The 23,667-nt window shown below is 54.3% G+C and overlaps 1 protein-coding gene across 1 annotated transcript in view; it reads left to right on the plus strand.

Moving 5' to 3' along the window:
• Nucleotides 1-6,042: 6,042 nt before the first annotated feature.
• LOC124516401 (short-chain dehydrogenase/reductase 3) overlaps nt 6,043-23,667 on the plus strand; it is a 38,816-nt gene continuing 21,191 nt past the window's right edge. Inside the window, exon 1 of the mRNA XM_047085717.1 lies at nt 6,043-6,237. Within this exon, the coding sequence (XP_046941673.1) occupies nt 6,043-6,237 (195 nt within the window). The remainder of the gene's footprint in view (nt 6,238-23,667) is intronic.

The raw sequence follows: 23,667 nt of genomic DNA on the forward strand, positions 1-23,667 counted from the left end.
TACCCTGTGTATATTCTTCCTGGCACACTTCACCTCCTAGCAATGCCAGAATGCCCACCCCGTGGGGGCAGGGACCTTCACGTCCTTACTGCTGTCTCTCCAACATCTAGAACCGGGCCTGGCACACAGTAACTGCTCAATAAATAGCTGGTGAGTGAGTGAATGAATGAATGAATGAATGGAGAGACATTTGAAATATTTCACTAACTTTCCTCCCGAGGCTTCGTGTCAGTGACTCGGTTTCTTTACTGGGGGAGAGAAGGTACAACTTCGCTTAGAAATCACACAAGTTAAAAAATGACCATTTTCAGGGCACCTGGGTGGCTCAGTCGGTTGAGCGACCGAATTCCCCTCAGGTCATGATCTCACGACCCCACATCGGGCTCTCTGCTGTCACACAGAGCTCGCTTCGGATCTTCTGTCTCCACCTCTCTCTGTCCCTCCCCTGCTCACTCTCTCTCCCTCTCTCAAAAATAAATCAGCATTTCTTTTTTTTTTTAAGTACCAGTTTCAAGATGGTGATAACAGAACACTGACCTCACTGGGGGCCCAGTGCCACTGCATGGGTCACATACCCACCAAGGCAGTCCAGCCTCTAGCCCTGAGAAGCTCCCAGTCTGGTGTGAGAGTCCTGGTGTGTGGAACCAGATACAGTGTAGGAGGGAGGGAAACACAGGGGTCAAGCCTTGGCTTAAGGCAAGGACACTGGGGACTCAGGGGGCAGCTAGGAAGAGTTTCCTGGAAAAAAAAAATAGCACATGAGTTAAAGGAAACATTGCCAGATAAATAGGTAAGTTACTTGGCCAGAGAGAAAAGGTCTTGGAGAAAGAGTGTTGGCAGCTATGGGGATGGAAGGTAACAGGGTCAAATGAGGGAGTGCCCAGCCTGGCGAGATGTTTCAGAAGCCCTGCTCTGGAACCCCACAAAATGTTTCTCTGCATGTGGCCGGGCTGACTCCTTAGCAAGATTAAAAGGCCCTGACAAGCAGGGACCGTGCCATGAAAACAAGAGCTGGCACTCACTGAGCTCCTGGTAGGGGATTTTAGGAGGCTCTAATTCTATCCTCATTATTACCCACCCTTGACAAATGAGGAAGCTCGAGATGGGGGCGCTGGAGGAGCTGGGACTTGAACCCAAGCTGCTCCTCTCTGACGCACCCCCCTCCTGCCTCCGGTCCCATCAGCGGCAGCCCAGGTAGGGGACTCCGTGACGGTTGGCTGGCTGGTGGATGGACTGAATAGGTGAGTGAAAGCTCTTCCGTCCCTCTGGCTTCCGTTTTCTCCCCTCATTAGGTATCTCGAGCTGACAAGAAGGATCAACCCAGAACAGCCCATGAGGGAGGGCTTCACACCATGATGCAGCCTAAGTGCCGAGGAGGGAAGGGCTTGCACGGCGGTGGAAGAGGTGGGGAGACCTTCATGCAGGGGCTGTAAGTACCAAAGGGGCCACGGAGCGACAGCCCTGGAAGGTTCTCAACCATTGGGTGCCCAACAATCTCCTGCCTGGCCTGCATGCACACTCGTGGGCCCTGACCCTACTAGTCTAGGCTGGAAGCCCAGGAATCTGTATTTTGACCAGCACCCCAGGGAGTCCTACACGTTCTGAGAGACATCCCTGGATAAAGTAGACAGAACTTAGAGCATTTGACCAGGGTTCAAGTCCCATCTCCATCTCCTAGCTGTGTGATCTTGGGTGACTTTCTTAACTTCTCTGAGTCTCGTAAATAAAAGGCAAGGCTTGATGCCCGTTTATTTTTCCAGTTTCTCAGTTGAGGTGGTGCTAAGGAAAGTGCCATGAACATTCATGTGCTTGGCACTGGGGATGCCAATAAGTAAAAAATAGGGGACTCAGTGGGCAGTGAGGGGGGGAGATGGTTACAGCCTCGTGGCCTATCCAGGGCCAGCAAGTTCCCCTGCTGATCTCAGGGGAGGCTCTCCTGGGGGCCCACCTCTAACCCTGACACGGGCTGGCTCTGGACTGAGGCGGGTCCCAAACTGCCCTGCTGGGTCTCTGTACCTCCTGTGCCTGCCCTGTGCCAGGAGAGCTGAGTCATGGAAAAAGTTAGTTCTCCAGGCTACAGCTCACCCCCCACTCCATCCAACCCACAAAGGCTCCTTTCACGTTTTTCTTTTTTTTTTTTTTTGGTGGGTGGTGGAGGGGAGGCACTGTGGGGCCCTCTCCCTGGGCTGGGATGTGAAATTTCAAACTTCGCCCTGAAGTTAAATTCCTCACCCCCTGCCCCCAAGGAAACTAAGGGAGGAGGGGTACCAAGAGCAAAGGACAAGGGATGGGGGCGACAGGAAGGGGTCCTGCCCATGCATTTCTCACCAAAGCCAAGCCACAGGGACCCTCTGGGCCCACCTGCTGGACTGGACACCCCCCAGCCCAGTGCCCCTTCAACCTCATCCTTCTCAGGACCCAGGGGGGGATGCTCTACAGAGGAGGTGACAACACCTCTATGGGGGAGCTGATGACAGAAGAAACCTGAGGCCCACGGGGATGCCAGGCCCACAAAATCCACATCCTGGAAGGTGAAACAAGCAGAAAAAAGCTGTCTGCTTCCCGGCCATAAGCCAACCCCCAGCACCTTTTAGGATCGCCTGACTTGTTCCTTTTCATTCTGATTTCACCCCAAAGCTGACTGCTGGGAAAGAAAAGGGCACCATCCCATGTGGCCTTCGTGAGTCACTTGGATTTGCTGTGCCTGTTTCCTCCCGCGTCAACTGGGTGTGAGGACACCCACCTCTGCGGACCGGCTCCTTTCTTAAATGAGAGTATGTGTTGAGGGACCTGATACCCGGAAGGTCAACGTGAGTCCTCAACCCCCTGTCTGCCCACTGCCTGCCTTCCATCCCAAGGACACACCCAGGGGAAATGTAGGCAGAACCCAGTGGTCCCCCAGCTGGCCTGGCGTCGGAAGGGGGCAGGTCACATGTGGGGGACCAGGGGATATAGGTGAACATGCCACGGTGTTTATGAATTGCTTAACATCTCTGTGCCTCAGTTTCCTCCTCCATAAAGCAGCAGGCATGTGGGGAGGTGGGGCTATGATCTTCGCAGGCCCTTTTAGGCTCGGGGTGTTGCCACTACGTAGGAGAAAGGTCTGGAAGAAAAAGGATAGCTGGGGAGTGAGCAGAAACATGGGAGGCCTTGGCTGGGGCAGCTTGGAGGTGCAGTGTCGCAGACAGGCCACTAGGCGGTTCCGAGGATAAGGGATGATAACAGGCGGAGTCCGGGGAGGGGGGTGGGGTTCCAGCTCCAGACTTTCCCAGGGGCTGATTGATTAACAGGCCCGCGGACACCAGGCGTGGCGGCGGCTGGAAAGGGCCGGTCTCTTCTCAGGTTGGGATTTCTTTTCCATTTTTACAGACCTCCAAGGTGGGAGGTGTCAGACACTTCGACAGAGTCCTATCTTTAGCCCCAGTCTGGGAGTGGGAATGAGGGCGACGGCCCGCTCCTTCAGTCACACTTGTGGAGGGTCGAATGGAGACAGGAGGGAACGTCATCCTCCACCTCTGTCGCCCGCTTGTGCCCGAGTCGGGTGGGGTGGGAGGAGAAATCAGGTCCATGTTGGAATCCCTCCCTCCTGCAGTTTCTGGCCGGGTAACCAGAAAAACGGAGCTACTAATACCCCCGTTGCAAGGTCAATGGGAGGATTAAATGTCAGAATATAAACCCTCAGTGTAGGAGAATTTCTCCTCCAACCCCACTCATCCAAACCTTTCCTGTTCTTCCAGTGGCTGTCCAGATGAGTTTCCCAACTCCCCTGGAAAGAGGACCCTCACCTGCAGAACCTCTCCCCAGGACTAGAGGGTCTTTGTGGAATCCCCAGCCGCCACCTCCCCGAGTCAGCTTTTCTGAAAGCAGTTCTCTCACCGGATTCGCAGCAGAATTACCAGGTGGAACACAGGGATTCCAGTGCACCCAGCCCTGCTGAATCAGAACGTCTGGGGGTGAGGCCCAGCTTCCTCGCCTGAACAAGCCTGGCGCTGGGGAACCACTGTCCCAGATTACAGGGTACTTGCCCGGCTCATCCCCTCCCCTGCTGGCCTGGGACGGTCAGGGGCAGTGGGAGGCAAGTCCCATCAGCACTTTTAACTGGGGCTGCCTTTTCGTGACTCACCTCCCAGACTTCCCGCAGCAGACATCTCTAAATAGCAGGCTCCCACCCTCCGGCAGAGGAGGTATTCTCCCTGCGTGGGGGGGGGGGGGGAGGGCAGGAGGTGACAAGGTGGGTGCCAGGCTAGGGCAGCCCAAGGAGACCCATAGACAGAAGACGCTGCCTGCACAGCGCAGGGGGCACCGGTGTAGGACGTCTTGTTTGCAGGCTTTTGTTATTAAAGAAATTGCTGTCACTCAAGGTAATTCTACCCCAGATGAGCAATAAATATGCTCCCAGCTAATCTTACGGGGATTTTATTGGCACCTTGGGGGCAGAGGTTCCTTTACCCTGCTCACCTCCCCCCCCACCCCCCTCCCTACGCCTCTCAAAACAAAACCCTGCTCCCCAGCTGTTTCCCCCCAGCAACAAGAAGGACTCGGGCCGACTAAGAAAGTGTACGCTAAGTGAAGACAGAAGGCGTCTGGGCAAAGGGCGGGAGTGGTTTCCTGGTCCTACCTGGAGGCAGGGGGTGACCAAAGAGCCTGAAATAACCCCTGGTCGACCTGGTTGGATCAAAGCGTGCGCGAGCTCCCCCGGGCCTGCCCCGCGCGCAGGACCCGGCACCTGGCCCGCGGGCGCCCCAGCTCGGGGAGCCCGCGTCCCCGACCGGGAGGAATGTCTCGAGGAGGGAGCCGGTTCGCAGGAGTCGGTTCCAGCGTGTTCGAGTTACTGCCGCGAGCCCTCAGGGACACCGCCGGCAAGTCCCGGCTTGCAGAGAGGGGAGCCTGCCCGGGAGAGCGCGAGTCGGAGCGAGCCCGGGTGCGCGCCCGCGCGCGCGCCCCGCACTGCGCGGGGGGAGGGGAGCCCGCGGCAGCCACTCAGAGGAACGGTAGTGGAGCCTCCGCACAACTTTAACTGTCAATCAGACTTAATGGGGTATTAAAAAATGGGGGGGAAAAAAGGGCAGCCCTCTCGCTCCGCGCCGCTGCTGCCCCGGGAGCGAATGAATAAGGCGGCGCTGACGAGGGCGTCCGATCCACACGCGCTCCGCACCCGGGCCCTCTCCAAGTTGGAAAGGACAAAAAGAAGGCAATAAATGCTAACAGGGGAGAGAAAGGGAGCCGGATCGAGCGGCAACTCCCGGCCTCTGCTGGGAGAGGGAGGGAGAGAGCCGGAGAGATCGAGCGCGCGCCAGGGCGAGCCATGCACGTAAAGAAACTGACACCGGGACCCCCCACTTCTCCTGCACGTTGCTGGCAATCAGATCGCGTTTAAGCAATTTCCTGAGCCCAAGAATAGCAATGAGTCGGGAGACTTTCGCGGGCTGAAATTGGGAGCTGCAAGCACTCCCCCCCCACCACTTTTTTTTTTTTTTTTTTTTTCCTGGAGAAGGGGTGGGGGGGGCGCTACAATTTGGAAACGGCCTTCTTTTTTTTTTTTTTTTTTTTTTTTTTTAAATCTTGCACTTTGAAACCGCGGGACTGTAGCAGGGTGCGTGCGTGTGGTTGGTGCCTTTTTTTTTTTCCCCCTTGCCTAAACTCCTCTGTCAGCCTGTAAACATTACCTGAGAATTCCCCAGCCTAAACGGCTGCTGGGGCAAGAAACTTCTTGTTAGAACTTTCCACCTCCGGCTTCCCCTCCAGCCCTCTTACCGTCCCAACCTTCTCAGACGGTTTTTCTCCTCCCGAGGAGGATTTATCTTTTTTTTTTTTCCTCTCTCTCTTTCTCTCTCTCTTTTCCTTTTTTTTTTTTTTTCTTTTTTTTCTCACCCGGTGCTTTGCTTTTGGGAAGAGGTGATTTCAACAGTGGCCAGGTGGGACGCCTCTCTCCCCCTTTCATTCGGTTTATTTATTATTGTTTGGGGTGTTTTCTTTTTTTAATTCCTGTTTTGCTCGGTCCGGGGAGTTTCGCCCCCCCTGCCTGTCTCCGCGGCGCGGAGGATGGTGTGGAAATGGCTGGGCGCGTTGGTGGTGTTCCCTCTGCAGATGATCTATCTGGTGGCCAAAGCAGCCGTCGGACTGGTGCTGCCCGCCAAGCTTCGGGACCTGTCGCGGGAGAACGTCCTCATCACCGGCGGCGGGAGAGGCATCGGACGCCAGCTCGCTCGCGAGTTCGCAGAACGCGGCGCCAGAAAGGTACCGGGGCACGGCGACTCCAGGGGGTGGGGGCCGAAGGTGCGGGGGACGCCCACCTGCTGCCGCAGCCGGAACCCGCGCCCAGAGGAGTCGCCGGCCACCCTACTTCTCGGCGCCACCCGCGAGCGCTGAGCTAGCCAGTTTCACCTTGTAAATTTTCCCGGGCACCAGACTGTCTTTTCTGGCAGGTCCGGAGCTGGTCCGCTCCTTTGGGATCGGCGGTCGGTTGGCCGTTCGCCGCCACCCCGAAACTTAGGAGACCCACCCATTTCCCACATTCCTCCCTCCCGAAGGAAGGTGTTGTGTTTTCCCCCCTCGCCTTCCCCTCGATGCCGCCACCCTGGTGAGTGCAGGGTGTGTGCGCTCCTGGGTAGAGCTGGGAGCCGCCTGCTAGCTGGCTTCGTATTTTCCTTGGCAACCCGCTTCCCAGCCCCAACCTGGGCGGCTGCAGCTCTGGAGGCACGAAGAGAGGGGATACTTGGTTTGGGTTTGAAAGGGGGGTGGGGAGCGGTCTTGGATGTCTAGCCAGGCCTGACATGCACTCCCACGCCCAGGTATTTGGAAATCTAGAAAGAGGGGGACAAGGGTAATGGCAGCTGATAAAGCGCCCTTGTTCTCACCTTCAACCGTGCCCCCTCCCCCCCCCAGATGCAGCCCCAGAGGGGATCCCTCCCCAGTAAATGGGGAGGTGGCACTGTGGGGAGGGCCCTCCCCCTCCCCAGGGCTGTCTTTAGCTTTTTGGTGGTTACACCATCTCTTCCTCTGGTTTTCCCAGACCTGGTGCCCGAGAGTGGGGAGGGTGAGCCGGCTGTCACCCAACTCTGACCCAAGCTAGGCTGACTCACCCGGTGACTAGAGCAAAGGAGAGAGATTGGAGGCTGGCAGGCCAGACTGTCTCAAGCCGGCCCTGTGAGGAGGAAGAGCAAAATCAGGGAATTAGTTTGAAACTTCAACTGTTGAGAGCAAGGGGGTGGGGGGGGGGGGGAAGGGCCGGCAAAGCCAGCTGATCTGACACGGAGCCACATACCTAGGGGATTAAGTAAATATGTACTGTAGAAAACCAAACCTGCATGTAATTCCAGGTTGCTTTTGTTTTGTTAAATACTGCCCTGAGATTTACAATTCCTCCGGGGTGGCTCAGACTGGGACTGAACTTTGGAGCCTGAACTATCAGCCAAAGCTGATGGCGATTAACTCTTCCCCTGCCGGGCCCGCGTGGGGGAGGGGAGGGCCGTGGTGGCCCAGCTAGCTGGAGTTGGCTGTCCCTGGCTCCTGCTTCTCCTTGGGTGGTTTGGACAGCTGCTTGACCTTGCAGTTGGAAGGGTAGTTCGGAAGTGTTTTTAACCCTTGGACACACTGAAAAAAGGAGAAGTAAGAGAGTTGTACTCAGCAGTTTCATTGCCTTGGGGTGATGCCGCCTCGAAAGTCTCCCAAAGCTCTTTGTGGAGGGGTGGGAGGGGGCGGAGGGGGGGAATCAGGATGGCAGATGAAGGTGTCCTTGTGGATATGTGGGGTCTGGGACAGTCGCGTGTGATTGTCATTCCTTGGATGTCTGCATCCCGCAGAAACTTTCTTCAGAGTCTTCCAGCTGGCCCAAGTCCTGGTCTCTTTTACTGCTTTTGTAACTGGCTGCAGTAGGCTTACGAAGAACTCTTTTTGTCAATCTGGAGAAACTTGACTAGTGTAAACAACCCTAAATTAAAGAAGTATATGGCATGGGAGGGGGAGGCAGTGAAATAGAGCGGAGTGGCACCCCACAAGCTCATGCACTGGGAACCCTGTCCCACCTTACTTGGAATGGACATTCTCTTCCAGGGTATAAACTCAGGGCCAATTAGAAATATGTCTCAAATTGGTATCCCGTCACCAGAAACAGAATCCATGGGGGCCCGTGAAACTTCCAGGGCCGTTCATGCTTAGGTTTAGTCATCAGCCCGGTCAGGACGAACAAGAGTGCTCCCCATAACTAATAACTGTCTGACCAATTACTAGAGGTGGTTTTTAACGAGCCCTCCGCTTGCCGCCATGGTGGGGAATTTGGAATCTGCCTGGGTCCATCTGGGGCCGGGGAGAGGGCCTTGGGACAATCCTGAGCCCAGGAGTGTGTGCGCTGCCTCTGAGAGCCCTTCCAACCTGGATTTGGGTGGGATCGGATCTGGAGGGGGAAGCCCCCAAAAGAGAAAGAAGGAAGAACTTCTCCCAACAGTGGCATATCCAGAAGAGAAGCCCGTTTACCTTTGGGAAAGAGCAGCAACCCCCCTCCCCCCCCCCCTTTTCTCATAATGATCTTTGGCAATATTTGTGGGCGGAAGAGTGCCTTAGGCTACAAAGGTGACCCAAACGAGGGTTTTTCTTAAAGGGACACGAAGGCTCCAGGAGTCAGAAGTTCCCTCACCTGGAAACATCTGTTCTTACCCATGCCATCCTGAGGTTAACCAAGGCAGGGCTGCCCATGGTCAGGGTCTCCAAGTGGGTTATTCCCACTGTACTCCTTTTTTAAATTTTCTGTGCTCCCCCGGAATTCTTTCCATGAAAGCATTCACAGAGCTTGGGCGCATCCGGCTAGCTGGTCAGCTGGCACAGCCTCCCAAGTCTTTGACTTTGACAGGGTTTTAGCAGGGGGGCCCTGGGAGGAGGAAAACTGGACTGTTTGTTTGGAAGTGTTTGCAGTGGCTGTTCCAGCTCGATGAAAGCCCTGGGCTGTGATGATGGGCCCAGGGAGGCAGGGGCAAAAAAATGAGGACCCAGTCCATCCATGAAGGACGGCTAGAGCTGGGAGTCAGGGCCCCAGCCCTTTCAATGAGGTACTGTGAGAACTGGCTTGGAGTTGTACTTGCTTGGCTATTATTGAGTTTACAGCATGTGGGTTGATAGCCTTGTCCCTAAAGCAGCTAGCCAGGAAGTAGCCCTTTATGTGGCTTTGGGAATCCTATTCTCCTTCCCATCCATTCAGCAGTCCCATATCCTTCCCATTCCCGGTGCTGGGCCAGGCCCGGGCCCATCTGTGCCATGATGACCGTCTAGTTCACCGACCCTGCTTGAGGTGTCTGGCAGGTGTTTGGTATAGCTCTAAGCCTGGAGAGGGGGTGGGCCCAGCAAAGATGAATAAAGACCCAGAGACAGTGGCAGGTGTTTAGAGTCAGGGCACAGATCATTCGTTGCTTCTGGCCACCATAACAGATTAGTAGGGCCCCACTCCCTTTAAGGACTCTAAGGGAGACTCCTTCTTGCCTCTTCCAGCTCTTGTGGCTCCTGGCATTCCTTGGCTTGTGGTGGGATCTGTCCAGTCTCTGCCTCCTCGTGTGGCCTTCCCCTCCGTCCCTGTCTCTACGTCCTCTCCTCTCTTTATAAGGATACCAGTCAATGTGTAATGAAGCCTCAGCCAGGAATGAATGAGCCTGAACTGATTACATCTCCAAAAGCCTCATTTCCAAATGAGGTCACATTCAGAGGTTCTAGGGTGCCCATTCATGGGTGGGGGGCGGAGGGGACACTACACAGGGGGAGCCCAGTGGAACTGTTAAGCTATAACAGAGGCTCACAGAAGGGCTTCGGGAAGGAGGTAGCATTTGAGTCAAGAGTTCCAACCTGAAGGGATGTGACAAGGTCACTCCGGATGTGGAAAGGTCACTCCGGGTGCGAGGTATCACCTGATCAAAGACTATGCACCCCATTGGAACTGGGGAAAGGAGGCCGGAGGCAAAGAAAGACAATACTGTGGATTGGGATAGGGAGCTGGGGAGGTAGGTGGGGAGTCATATCTCAGACTCTGAGTCAGGCCAGTACAAATAAAAATAGGAAAGAGGAAGAAGAGTGGAGAGGGGTCCCGACAGGGCTTCCTGTGGGACCCAGAGTCACCAGAACAAAATAGCTAGTAAACAAAATAGTAGTAAACAATGATGGATGGGACGCCCGGGAGGCTCAGTGGGTTAAGCGTCCAACTTTGGCTCCGGTCGTGATCTCCCCGGTTCGTGAGTTCAGGCCCCACGTTGGGCTCCGCACTCCCACTTGGGAGTCTCTCTCTCCCTCTCTGTCTCTGCCCCTCCCCAACTTGCACACTTGTTCTCTCTCTCTCTCTCTCTCTCTCTCTCAAATAAATTAACTTTAAACAATGATGGGTGATGAAGGTCAGTGGCCCTTCCCCCCTCCAACCTCACCTTGAATGCAGACTTTGCCAGAAGTTTCTGGGAAAAGGATCAGGCTCCCATTTGTTGTGTCTTGGAGCAAAAAGGTAGGGCCCCTGTCCTACCTGTGGCATTTGGGAAAAGCCATTCAATAGCATCAGGTCCTTGGGTTTCAAACAATGGGCCTTACAATTTGGGCTGTGTCATGAATGGGCAAACACCTCCCTCTTACGGCCTCACCCACTTCCCCTGCGGAACAAGACCTCACAACGGGATCCGTGCCAGCTGTGGCCTGGCTTACCTGGGCTGGGAGGCCAGAGACTGGGTTCTAGAGCCAGCTCTGCTGCAACCCTGGGAAAGGAACTACCTTCTCTGGGCTGCAGCTGACAGGCACACCTATAAAATGAGAGAGGACACAATGACCCCTGAGATCCTGGCACGCCTTGAAAGTCTCATTTTATGGATCAACCTCCCAGGGAAACAACAGATTGCTAATAAGCTCCCTGAGTTGGGAGGAAGAGACCTCTTCAGAACCCATTTGTCCTCCTCACTGCTCATCTCTGTCTTTCTTGCTACTCATCAGATCCCACTGACTGAAAAAAGAAGCAGCTCAGATTTGGGAAATGTGCCGACAGTGGATGGGAGGCTCACTCCCACTCCTCAACTATCTCGACAGCCTCCAGGGAGCTGTCTGCCATGGGTTTATTTCAACTCTTACAGATGTTAATGTTATTTTTTAAGTTTTTTAATTTATTTTGAGAGAGAAAGAGAGAGAGAACCAGCAGGGGAGGGGCAGAAGGAGGGGGGGGGGGGTTAGGAGGGACAGAGGATCCGAAGTGGGCTCTGTGCTGACAGCAGAAAGCCCGATGCGGGGTTCCATCTCACAAACCGTGAGATCATGACCTGAGCTGAAGTCGGATGCTTTACTGACTGAGCCACCCAGGCGCCCTGGAAATTTTAATATTTTCAACCTGTAGTTTTCAAGGGATCCAGGGGCCCAAATTTCCCAACTAGCATGTCAAAGGAGAGCTTTCACCTTTTTTCTTTTTGAATTTTTTTAAAATATTTATTTATTTTTGAAAGAGAGAGGCACAGAGCATGAGCGGGGGAGGGGCAGAGAGAGAGGGAGACATAGAATCTGAAGCAGGCTCCAGGCTCTGAGCTGGCAGCACAGAGCCCGACGCGGGGCTTGAACCCATGAACCGGGAGATCGTGACCTGAGCTGAAGTCAGACGCTTAACTGACCGAGCCAACACAGGCGCCCCTAGAACTTTCAGCTTTTATCCTAAAGTCACCAGATTGTCTATTTGGGCTTTAGAGAATGCTCACTAGGTCTAGCGATGCTGAGCCTCGGTCAAGAATCTCACATCCAGTCTACCTAGCCTGTCCACTAATCCTTGCTTCGAGTCCAGGCTCTTATGAGCTTCAAGCTTCTCAGAGCTATGGCTGTGATCCCTGCACAGAGCCCTCTGGGATCTTCATCATTATGGTTACTTTCCCTGCTCCATTTCCAACTTCATCACTGAGCTATGACCTCAGCCGTATTTTTTTCAATTTTTTTAAATGTTTTTATTTATTTTTGAGACAGAGAGAGAGCATGAGCAGGGGAAGGGCAGAGAAAGAGAGAGAGAGACACAGAATCCGAAGCAGGCTCCAGGCTCTGACTTGTCAGCACAGAGCCTGACGCGGGGCTCGAACTCATGGAGTGTGAGATCATGACCTGAGCTGAAGTCGGACGCTCAATCGACTGAGCCACCCAGGTGCCCCTGACCTCAGCCATATTTATGAGAAGGTAGCCCTTGGCTGTCCTTTCTACCTGGGAAAGCTATCTGATTGTCACAGCCACTGCAACTTGTCCCGGAAGGACCTTGTCCCAACCTGCCACTGCCATCAAAATCCAACAGAGTCCTGGGCATCGGTGCCGGAAGGATTCCAGACCCAACGTATTCTCCTCATTTATTCTTGTACAAAAGCACCACCCCACCTGGAATGTTCTAAGAGGCTCTCCTTATGGCTGCCTTCAAAAGACACAATCTAAAAATACACTAAGTATATAAGATATTTGAAAGGAAACATTTGAAACGTATTATTCAGATGAACCATGAAGGTCAGGAAAAGTTAAATCCAAATGAGAAGGAGAGAAGGGACTCTGCTTAGATGCTGGCATCCTCAAATGCCCATGCGACTACTGTGGGACCAGTGCGGGAGGCGTTAGCGCTCCAAAACTGAGTGCTCTGTATTCTTAAAAAGAGAGGGCCAAATACCAGAACAGGTTAGCAAATGAATGGTGGGCGGGAACCCATTCATTCATTCATCCATTCCCTTAGTCATTCACTCAACAAACCTATGCACCTTCGGTGTGCCAGGTATCAGAGGCACTGGGGATATGGTAACGGTAAGGAGCAAAGCAAGACAGAAATATCCAGCCACGTAAACAGCCCACAGTTTAGTGAAGGAAACAGACAGATAATAAACAAGAGACATAAAATAGAGAGCACATTAGGTCGTAATGGAAACACAGGGCAACACAAATGAGGCAAAGCAGACCAAGAGGACATGGTGGGAGAGGAGAGAATGGCATTCCCGGCAGTGCAGGGGTGGGGAGGAGGGGGGCGGTTAGGGCAGGGGCTTGTGGGGAGCAACGATGTCTAGAACTGGCTTTGGCTTTGACGCTGAGTGAAGCTGCGAGCAGTTGGAGGGTTTGGGGCACAGAAATGACAGATCTAACCTGAGTCTTAGCAGGATCTCGGGGCTGCCAGAAACCAAGACAAGGGAGGTGTTATCAGGCCAGGGGCAGGGAGCTGTTCGGAGGCCACTGTGCATTTCTGCAGCCCAACCCCCCACCCCCCACGGCCAGAACATCGCACCAGACCTGCTCCGCCCTCTTCTGAGAGCCTCTTTCTCAGGGTGGGACCTCAGCTTTGCATGTGGGACTGGGAAGATGTTGGCTGTGTCCTCCGATGTCTCTAGAGTCGGATGGAAGCAAACGGGCTGAAAGGGGATCTAGGTGGGCTGGAGCACCCCTAGTGGAGTGGGTGGGAGTCATCGGGGACCCAGGCCTCAGAGTCTTCTGGGGAGACCTGCTGTCGGCCAGGTCCCGATCTCTTCTCGCTGATACCTCCGGCAAAGGATGCCAGCCAGCTGGAGGGTGGCATGGCTCTGGGTAATTGTGACCGTGGCAGACCGTGTCGCTTGATTCAGCGAGCAGAGGAACCACACAAACAAGGTTCTCTCCCAGTGGCACTCAGAGTCTGGCATGATGACTGTCCCCAGACTGACAAAGCCCCTGATGCTTTGGAAAGATGAGCCCGCTCCGGCAAGATGGCTTGGATGGTCATAAGGATGAACCGTCCCCCCCCCCCCCCACAACTAAAATGAAAACAAAAGCAGATGTTCTGGTGCCCAGGGTGAAGGAGACGCTTTTCCGTTCCACTTTGTCGAAGCACTTCTGGAGCACTGTGGTCAGGATTGGTCAACACTTTGAGAGGGTCCTTGAGCAGTTGGAGAGTGTCCAGGAAGTGGGCTCAGGATGACAGGGACTGAGGTTGGATGGCAAATCCGTGACTCCTTTAGGGGCTGGAGACGGAATCAGCGGCCTTACGATTCGCAGAGGCAAGGGGCCTGGGCCAGGTAGGGCGAAGGGCGGCGCCAGGCTGCAGGGGCGGGGGGTGGGGGGTGCTCCAGGATGTGCACTGGGGTCCCGCACCAGGACCGCCGTCCTGCCCTTTGGAGCCAAGCGGGCTGCTCTGGGAGAGTGTGTGCTGTGGACGCCTGCCACAGGGAGGGAAAGGCTCTGGGCGGCCACCCGGGGCCCCTCCACCCCTCAGGCTCTGAATCATGGTTACTACGGTGAGGACAGTGACCCAGGCAGGGTCAGGGGCCAGGAAGGGGAGAGGATACCAGCATCGGTCAACCAACACTTGGAAGAGGAACTCTTCTCGACGTGACCTCACCGGTGTCCTTCAGGGGTCATGTCATTCCTTTGCTTGGGTGTTTCAGGGTGCTGGAGAGAGGAGAAGGGAAGGTGCGGGACAGGCCCCTGTCACATCCTTCACTCTGACCTTCAGTCATGACTCAGAACCTGCGGCCCCAAACTGGATGCTGAGGGCTTCCTTGGGCTCCTAGTACTCTGCACGACCGCGTGCTATATGCAGCTGTAAGTGACTAGAGTACTGACGTGACAGGTGCTTTCCCCAGGTGGCTGTCCTGGTCTAGTCTTGGGTGACCGTTCAGTGCTTTCTCACATTCTCTGTCTCGCCCACGTCCCGAGGTGGGTGTGATCGGCGGCCCACTTCTAAGATCCAGGTGAGGTGAATTGTCCAGGATGCTTGGCCGAAGGCAGACTCTGAACTCAGGATTCCCAGCTTCCAAACTGGGCCCTTGGCCACAAGGACAGATCATCTCAGCCTGGCCCCGCCTACCCCAGTCAGGGTTACAGAAGGGTCAGGAGACAAGCTGTTAAATAATGGGGCCTCGTGCACAGAGGGTTCTGGACAGAGGGTTGATAAGCTGTACCGGAGTCAACAGGACGCAGTCAACAGGATGGGCCAGGATGCAGTTCCGTTCCCCTTTACTCAAAACACTTTTAAGCACCAAGTATTTGCATACAATGAATGGGATACTTGCCAAAGGATTAAGGTAGTCCTTGGTTATCAGGGTTTGCTTTAAACAACTGAAAAGCAGGAAAACAACACAGTTTGTGCTTCAAATCTACTTCATTTGGACTTAATTTGACAAGCAGTGTAACCCCTCCAATATGCCAGGAGCCAGCTTTGCGGGAACAGTGAGTGCCAACAACTTCCAGCTAACCCTGAGCCCCCGCCCCCAGCTCGATCCTCTGAAGGGACCAAGAGCTTTGATAGTACAGAGAAGGGAGCAATCACTGCGCATTAAGGGAAATCTTACAAGACTTCTTGGAGGAGGTGGCAGTGTAGGGAGTTGTAGTAAGTCTTCATCTTTTGCTGATTGTAGAACCCTGGGATCTCGTGGTTCGTGGGTTCGAGCCCCACATCAGGCTCTGTGCTGACAGCTCAGAGCCTGGAGCCTGCTTCAGATTCTATGTCTCCCCCTCTCTCTGCCCCTCCCCCACTCACTATCTCTCTCTCTCTCTCTCTCTCTCTCTCTCAAAAATAAGTAAACATTAAAAAAATTTTTTTAATAAATAAACCCTGTTCTAAGAATATACGATACACATTTTTTTTTTTTTGAGAGTGTGAATATGCATGCTCCGGGGAGTGGCAGAGAGAGAGGGAGAGAGAGACTCCCAAGCAGGCTCCATGCTGTCAGCACAGAGCATAGGGCACCATCTCACAAACCACAAGATCATGACCTGAGCCGAAATCAAGAGTCAGACGCTTAACAGACTGAGCCACCCAGGCGCCCCAGGAGAGAGAGATTCTTAAGCAGGCTGCACGCCCAGGGCGGAGCCCGTCTCAGGGCTCGATGTCACAACCGTGAGATCATGACCTGAGCCAAAGTCAAGAGTCGAACCCTACGGACTGAGCCACCCAGGCGCCCCACAAGACACATTTTTAAATGTTTATTTATTTGTCTTTGAGAGAGAGAGAGAGCAGGGGAGGGGCAGAAAGAGAGGGAGAACCCCAAGCAGTCTCCACACTGTCGTCACAGAGCCCAATGCAGGATTCGATCTCACAAACCATGAGATCAAGAGTAGGGGGACGCTTAGCCGACTGAGCCACGCGGGTGCCCTGCAATACACATTTTTATGCTTTCAAGTGGTCCTTGGATGCCCCCGATGCCTATCCCATCCACCAGGTTAGGAAGCTTGGCACCGCGTCTAAGTCCTTCAGGCTTGGATTCCGGTGCAGGATTTGAGCTCATACCACAGGCAGGGGACCCCCTGGTGTCCTGGGACCCAGAAGCCAGAGCCAAGCCCAAGTGGACAGCAGATTTGTGGCCTGGTGGTGCTTAATGCCAACAACAGTCAGTTCAGCACCGGCCACCTGGCCCCAGCCTTTCTGACTCTGTTGGCCATTCCCCTTGCTTTGGTGAATGCAACCTTGAAATCCCTTTTTAGGGGCCTTCCAGGGAAGGTGCCAAAAAAGCGTTTTGATCATGAACAATGTGACCATTTTGTCCGCATTTGAAATATCCCTCCTGGGAGGTGTTTATAGATAATTGTCTCCTATCTATATGTCCCACTTCTACAGACATCTGGCCCATCTAGGCCCCCACAGCCCCCGATACCATTTGAGGTTCTAGGAGCCAGTTTTCAAACTGGGTTCCAGAGCATCCGAGGGGCTCCAAGAAGGTGGGACCACATGGGAGGTGGGAAAAATAGGGTTCTGAGGGGCCCCCACCACCACTTAACTAGATTGGCTTCACTTCTGTTTAATACCTTTGAATTCCATGTAAAATTTTTGTGAGCATTTTGAAAGAATGCCATTACTTTCAAGAGAAGAAAAAAAACACAGCTTAAAAATAGCTGTTCTAGGAAATGCTCAGGGCACACGCCTCTCCCCAGTTGATCCTTGGATGTGCCCAGCATCATCACACTGGGTCCTCAACCTTTGGCTCTTTCCTGCAAGGCATAGAAGCATGTGGACTGATGGGTTCTCCTGTGAGCTTGTTCCTTGGCCCTACAGGAGAAGGACCCCCACCCCCCTCGACTCCAGGCATGTGGAACCCCGCGTCCTGCTCAGTCCTCAGCCAGGGCCTCTCCACCACCCCTAGGGAGTCCGTGAACTAGAAGCCTTCATTTCTCAACCAGGATTGAAGGGGCCTCCCAAATCCAGCATCCAGCCCTGAAAGACTGGGATTTGACCACCCCAGCCCCAGAGCCAAGGGCTGATCCATGGGTCTCTTGAGGGCTAGAGGCCACAGCACTCATGCAGTTCCTAATCCCATAAAGAGCCACCTGTGGTGTGACCTTAGACAAGTAACTTTATCTCTCTGGGCTTCTGTTCACCTATCTGAAAAATGAAGGTGTGGAGATTGAGTGAAATAACATATGTAAACCTCCTAGTTCATCATTTGCAAGAAAGGATGGTTCCTTCTAGTCAGGGGTAGGAGGGGGGGCGGGGGGGGCAGTGTGGGGGAGAGGGGGAAGGCAATGGGGGAGGGGGGAGGCAGTTGGGGAGCAGGAGTGGTAGAAAGGGGGCCAGCTTGGGGGCAGGGGGGAGGCGGTGGGGGGGGAGAGGGGGGGCAGTGTAAGGGCAGGGGGACAGTGGACACACCCCAACCATGATTCTGCACCTTTTGTTTACTGAACCAGGTCGTCTATCTAGCGCGGGAGGTGGGGAGGTGGGGGAGGGGGAGGGGCAAAAGGCAAAGAACATGCTGGCTGAACTTGACCTGGTTCTGAGGTTCCCCAGGAAGGGGGTTATCCCACCCATGCCACAGAAACCCTCGAGCAATTTTAGCTAGAAGACAGTGGGAGGGAATCAGTCTTCCCACAGAGAGAGGGCTCAGAGCCTGGTGTCTTACCACCCACTGAGGCCTCCATCCCTGTTAAGATGGCCGGTAATGACTGTCCCTGTCCTCGTGGGTGCAGGCCTTTCTGTGGGTGAAGAGCAGAGGGAGGCTGGCCAAGGGCCCGGCCTCTGCTCTGCTCTGCGCCGGGCTGCCCACTCCCCTGAAAACCACCCAGCTTCCCCTCTGTGGGTTTTCATTAGTCATTTTCATCTCAGCATCCAAGTAGCTCAGTTGGTCAGGGTTGGGCTGTGGTGAGGCCAAAGTCACAGGTTACCATGGCGACTCGGGGCGCTCTGTGGCTGCTCGTTGCCATGTGTCTGATGCAAAAGGCTGTAAGGTCCTCGGGGAGCAGGAGACAAGTCTCCTCGCTCACCAAGCGTCCTAGGCACTTGGCACAGTATCGGGCACACAGTAGGCACTCGATAAATGTTCGCTGCCTGAGCAAATACGTGATCGACCCATCCTGGCTAGTTTAGAGCCTGTGTTCACTGAGTGCCTACTGGGCCCGGGGGCTGGTTCTGAGCACTTTCCATGTAAGTCATTTACTCCCCACAGTGAGGCCTAGCGTTGGTGCCGTTCCAATCCTCTCTCTACTGGCCACGACTCTGGGGGTCAGTAACTTGAGATCTCACATCTAGTAAGTGACCAAGCAGGATTTAAACCCAAGGTGTCCTCTTGAGCCGGTGATTCTGGTACCTCCTCATTAATCATTCTATGGAACAGAACGGGTCATGTTGACAGCCCCCCAGCAGACTCCGTGCGGCCGTTGACTTTAACAGCCAGGGAGTCTAAATGCATCAAACAACATTAGCTACAGTTCTGATGGTGGGTCTGGAGGTATCCTTCACACTGGTTTGTCGACCTCTGTGACCAGAAGGTCCGCAGATGGGACTACCTCCGGGCATGGCTTCAGGGGCTCAAACACTGGTGTCAGGATTCAGTCTCTCCTTGGGCAGACCTCCTGCTCACGTGTGCCCCTCGCTGCCTTAAATACCCCAGCTCCCAGTCCACAGGATGGAGTGGTCTCTTCTGCTCAGCAGTTCCAGAAGGATCCAGGACTTGAGTCCCCCTGTCTGTGACTGGGTTGAGCCTGAAGCAGTCGCTAGTGATGGGTTACAGGCCTGTCCCTGAGTCAGGGGTGGACCAGCCCCAGCCAAGTCACAGTGGTTGAGAGTGGGGAGGTGGGCTTCCGTGGGGGTCTGTGGGAGTGCTGTTACCAGGAGCAAGGGTATTAGGGGCAGGCGTTTAGTCCTCCTTGTAGAAGGACCAATCCAGGTTTTAGTCATCTCAAGCAGAAACTTCCAGGAGATCCAGGCCCACCTGTTAGCCAGTCTAGTCTAGTCTCCCAAGTCTGGTCCTGCAGACATTATCAGGTCATTTACTGACACTTAGGGGCTAAAAGGACAAAGTGGTCCTTTTAGGCTTGAGCTGAAACCTCCTCGCCCTCGGGGAGTTTGTGGCTCAAAGAGGCAAAATGAGCAGCCAGTCAAGGTGGCCTCGCAGGTTGTCAACACTTTCTTCGTGACCTTTTCTAGAAGACTGAAGGCCACCATAATAGGAGAGTAAAGGAAGTCCCTTTGCGGGGTCACTGTTCATCGTGGTGGTTTCCTGAGTGTGAGAAGCCCAGTTCTCCCTCTTTTCTGGCCACAGGCAGGTGAGCAGAAGGGAGCCCATACTGGGTCCTTCCAGGGTGGGAAGAAGGGTCTCTGGGGAACTTCTAGAACTCCCAGGACCAGGGTCCTTTTAGAGCCCAGCCAGCCAGCACAGCATGCTCCGACCCTCTCGGGCCCCACAGCAGGTTATCCTGGGCGGCTGGGGCCAGCGTGACCACAAAGGGCAGGGCGACCTTACAGCAGGCTAGCAGTCCTGCCAGACACCCCCACGTGACATCAGGCCACCCTTGGCTCCCGCGCCTCACGTCCTCACCTCTCACTTGGCACAGAAGGGCTCCCGCCTCACCTCTCCAGGCCACTTCCCTGTGAGCACACAGCAGAGTGCAGGGGAATGGGTGGGGGTCCTCCAGCCCGGAGCACAGGGGCCACCCTGCACCCCTCTGAGGGCTCACGCCTCCTTGGCTGGCGGCTCCACTGTCCTGGTTTTGGGGCCACCTCTTGGGCCTTTGTGTTGGGCGGGGTATGTGCGTGTGTTTGCACGCACACACATGAACTCCCGCGTGCTGGGCACGCACACCCGCATTGGCTTCTTGGCCCTGTTCCAGGAGCCAGTAGAGAACAGTGGTTCCGATTTTGAGCTCGGAAACCTCAAACCAAAGTTCTTCCACTTACTTTGCCGAGTGACCCCGGGCAAGCTTCTAGACCTCTCTGAGCCTCGGTTTCCTCATCTGTAAAAGGAGGACTCAATGAGATAACGTGTAGAAGTCCTGAGCACAAAACAAGCCTTCAGTATGTGTTGGCCCCGGGGGTGCGGCCGAGGATCGTGTTTGACTATTCACTCCAATGCGTCTCGTACCCCCTCTACAAAAGCACTTATGACCGGTTTGTTTGAAGCCGGGGAGGGTAGGTTAGATGGGGAGGGGCTGCTGTGCCACCGACAGCCTACACACTTTGGGGCAGACAGACTCGAGTTTCAATCCCAGCTCCTCGGGCCGGAGACCTTGGCCAAGTTCCTCAACCTCTCTGCAGGAGCTTCCGGTGGCTGTGCTAACACACGGCCACGCGCTCAGTGGCTTAAAACAGCATACACTTAGGCTCTTAGAGTTCTGGAGGTCGGAAGCCCGGCACAGGTCTCCCCGGGCTAAAGTCAAGGTGTCGGGGCTGCGTTCCTCCTGCAGGCTCTAGGGGATCACCTATTTCCCTGCGCTCACCGCTTTTAGAGGCACCTGTGTCCCTTGGCTGGTGGCCCCTTCCTCTGTCTCCAAAGCCAGCGGCTGCCATGCTTCCTCACAACTTCCTCTTACTCCCTTCTTCTGGCCCCACTTGTCAACTTGTAAGGCCCCCTTGCGATTATACGGGGCCCACCTGGATAATCCAGGATAATCTTTCTATCTTAAAGTCAGTTGATTAGCAAATTTAATTCCATCTGCAACCCTAATCCCCCTTTCCCTTGCAAGGTAACACCTTCACAAATTCTGGGGATTAGGGCCCGGTGTCCTGGGGAAGCTTTCTCATCTGCAAAGTGACAGTGCTAATCCCAGCCTCCCAGGGCCTTTGGGAGGATTCCAGGAGATGGTCCAGCATGCTGGGCAGGGGCTCAGAAAATGCTGGTTGGATCTGCCCCGAGCACCTGCTGAATACAAAGCTCTGTTTCAGGTGCCATCCAGAGTCACCAAGGATGGAAGATGTCACGGTTCCTGCCACAGAGCGGCTGGTATCGTGATGAGGGCAGTAGGACATCCCCAGGGAAGGTTTGTCCTTGGAGAGCAGAATGGAAAAACAGGGACTTTTACTGACCCTGTGCTGGGGGAGCAGCTGCTCCTGGGTCAGACCAGAAGGCTTCCTAATGGGGGCGGATTTGATAGGAGGGAAGGGCACACAGGGGACTCTCCTAGGTCACAGGGCCCAGGTGGACATTACACAGAAAACAACACAAGGCCGCCTGGGTGGCTCAGTCGGTTACGCCTCCAACTCCTGGTTTGGGCTCAGGTCATGATCTCAGTTTGTGACTTCGAGCCCCACATCGGGCTCCGTCCTGGCAGCACAGAGCCTGCTTGGGATTCTCTCTCTCCTCCTCTTTCTGCCCCTCCCCTGATCTCTCTGTCTCTCTCAAAGTAAATAAATAACAACTTTTAAAAAATAATTAAAAAAAAAAAGAAAAAAACACAAGGTTCTGGGTTCCAGCCTCAGTCTAGCTGGGAAAATGGGCCAGTGGCCCTCAGTAACATATATGGTGTGATGGGTGCCTGATGAGCAAACCATGATGGGAGTCAGCTATGGGCACAGCGTAGGGCTTCCAACCAGTCTCTGACTTTGCTGTCAATGCAGCTCTTCCTGTGCACTAGGTGACTTACAGGGACCATCTGAGAGGTAGGAACTGTTCCTGTCCTCATTTTTTAAATGAGCAGAATAAGGCTCAGAGACGTTAAATATTTGCCTAACATCACACGGCACGAATAGTCGTGGGATTTGAAGCCAGGCAGTCTGGCTTCTGCGGAAGGAAGGCTGGCAGTGGCTCGGCCTGGGGTCTAAGGCGAGACATCAAGGAGGAGGTGGAGGCCACGGAAAGAAAACATCCCAGGCGAAGGGGAAGTGCGTGTCTGGAAAATGGGAGAGGCGGTTGGGCCGGCTAGAACAGAAGTGTGAGTAGCGTGATGGGAGATGGTAAAGGGCGACACCTCACAGTACTTGGTGGCCACAGACTGGATTGAAAGAGCGCTAGGGAGCCAAAGAGGAGCTTCTACAGGGTGCAGGACCAGACCGGGTTCCTGGAAGGTGAGGGAAGCCTGGTTTTCCAGCAGAATTTTCCTCTTTCTGCAGGGCTGGTGCTGAAGGGAATCCCCTCATGGCCCAGCATCCGGGCCAGGCGAGAACCGTGAAGGTTTGCTCCCAGCATCCTTTCGCCTTTGCCGAGCAGGCCGATTCCCGCTGCAAAACGTCCCACTGCTTCCCCAAATCCCCCAGCCCTCCAGGCCCAGATCCCCAGCCTGATAGCATGACGCCAGCCAGCCGGAAGGGTCAACTCCATGGCGTTTGACCTTCCTCCTGCAGAGATCAGACCGATTCCTAATTAATGGCCTGTAGGATAGATAGTTACCTTGGCACAGCTTGCAAGTAATTTAAAGCTTGTCCTCAGGAGGCCGGGCCATAAATAATGCTTAATTAGCCGGAGGTCTTCCTGGGACACACCAGCTGTGTGTTATTGGGCACACCAGCTCAGGGACCCCCGGATGCCTGGTTGGGATAGGAAGGGGATGCTGAAAGAATCACCCCTCCCCCAGTGAAAAATCAGTCTTTTCTTTCCCAAAACAACAGCTATAGTCTCACCTCCATCAGCAGAAGTGTTACCAGGGTTGGGGTCCCAGCTCAGCTACTCCTGGCCAGGCCCTTGACATTTCTAGGACCTCGGTGTCCCATCTATAAGATGGCCCAATAGCTCAGGTCCATGGCCCCTTGAGGACTTGCTTAAATGTATAGATCAAATTAAGAGGAGGGTGGGGAAAAAGGACTTTGGAGACTTTGGATTTAGGAACTGAGGCTAGGGGATTATAGACCTCACTGAAGCACCTTAGACAAGCTCTTGAATAAATCCTAGAGCACTGGGGACCACTGTGATACGATTGTTTTCACCGCTAAATCTAATACGCTTCCGTACTGACTGCTTTTGGTTTTTTTGCATGTGTAGAGTGGGTGTGTAGGCAACTGTGAATCAGCTAGCTGTCGTCAGCCGTCTGTTGGGATGTGCTGTCCATTCTGCATCGTGCAGTGGGTCTGTTGGGGCCATGTTTCTCGCTGTCCAGGGCAGGAGGGGAAGGCACGTGACCTGGCATTCCGTGCCCCTGGGTATGGCTCTAGAGCCCGGTCCATGTAAAGGCCCTGCCCGGCTTCCTCGTGCGAGGCCTGTGGGCCATACTTCATCCGTCCCGAGATCCCCTTCAAGACACATTATCACCGGTTTCACAGGGGAGGCAAAATGATTTCGTTCGTTCGCTTACATGCTCAGCAGGCACCTGACGACCATGCCAGGTGCTGGGAATTCATCCCGAGAGCCTATGCTAGAAAGTGTGTGTTGGGGGGCGGGGGGCAAGAAATAACTTAAAATTTCAGATAGCGGCAAAATGCTGTAAAGACAATAAAACAGGGTGATGGGAGGGAGAGAGATTTAAATATTAACTTCGGTGACAGGGAAGCTGGAATTGGCTCTGGTGTTAGACGGTGCCTTGTTGCATTCCTGGGCTGCTTTTTAAAGATCTGTAGTC

This window comes from Lynx rufus, unplaced genomic scaffold, assembly GCF_022079265.1.
Source record: "Lynx rufus isolate CCGP_SWC_20201006 ecotype Redwood Valley unplaced genomic scaffold, mLynRuf1.p SCAF_2, whole genome shotgun sequence".
In the NCBI taxonomy this organism is placed as follows: Eukaryota; Metazoa; Chordata; class Mammalia; order Carnivora; family Felidae; genus Lynx; species Lynx rufus.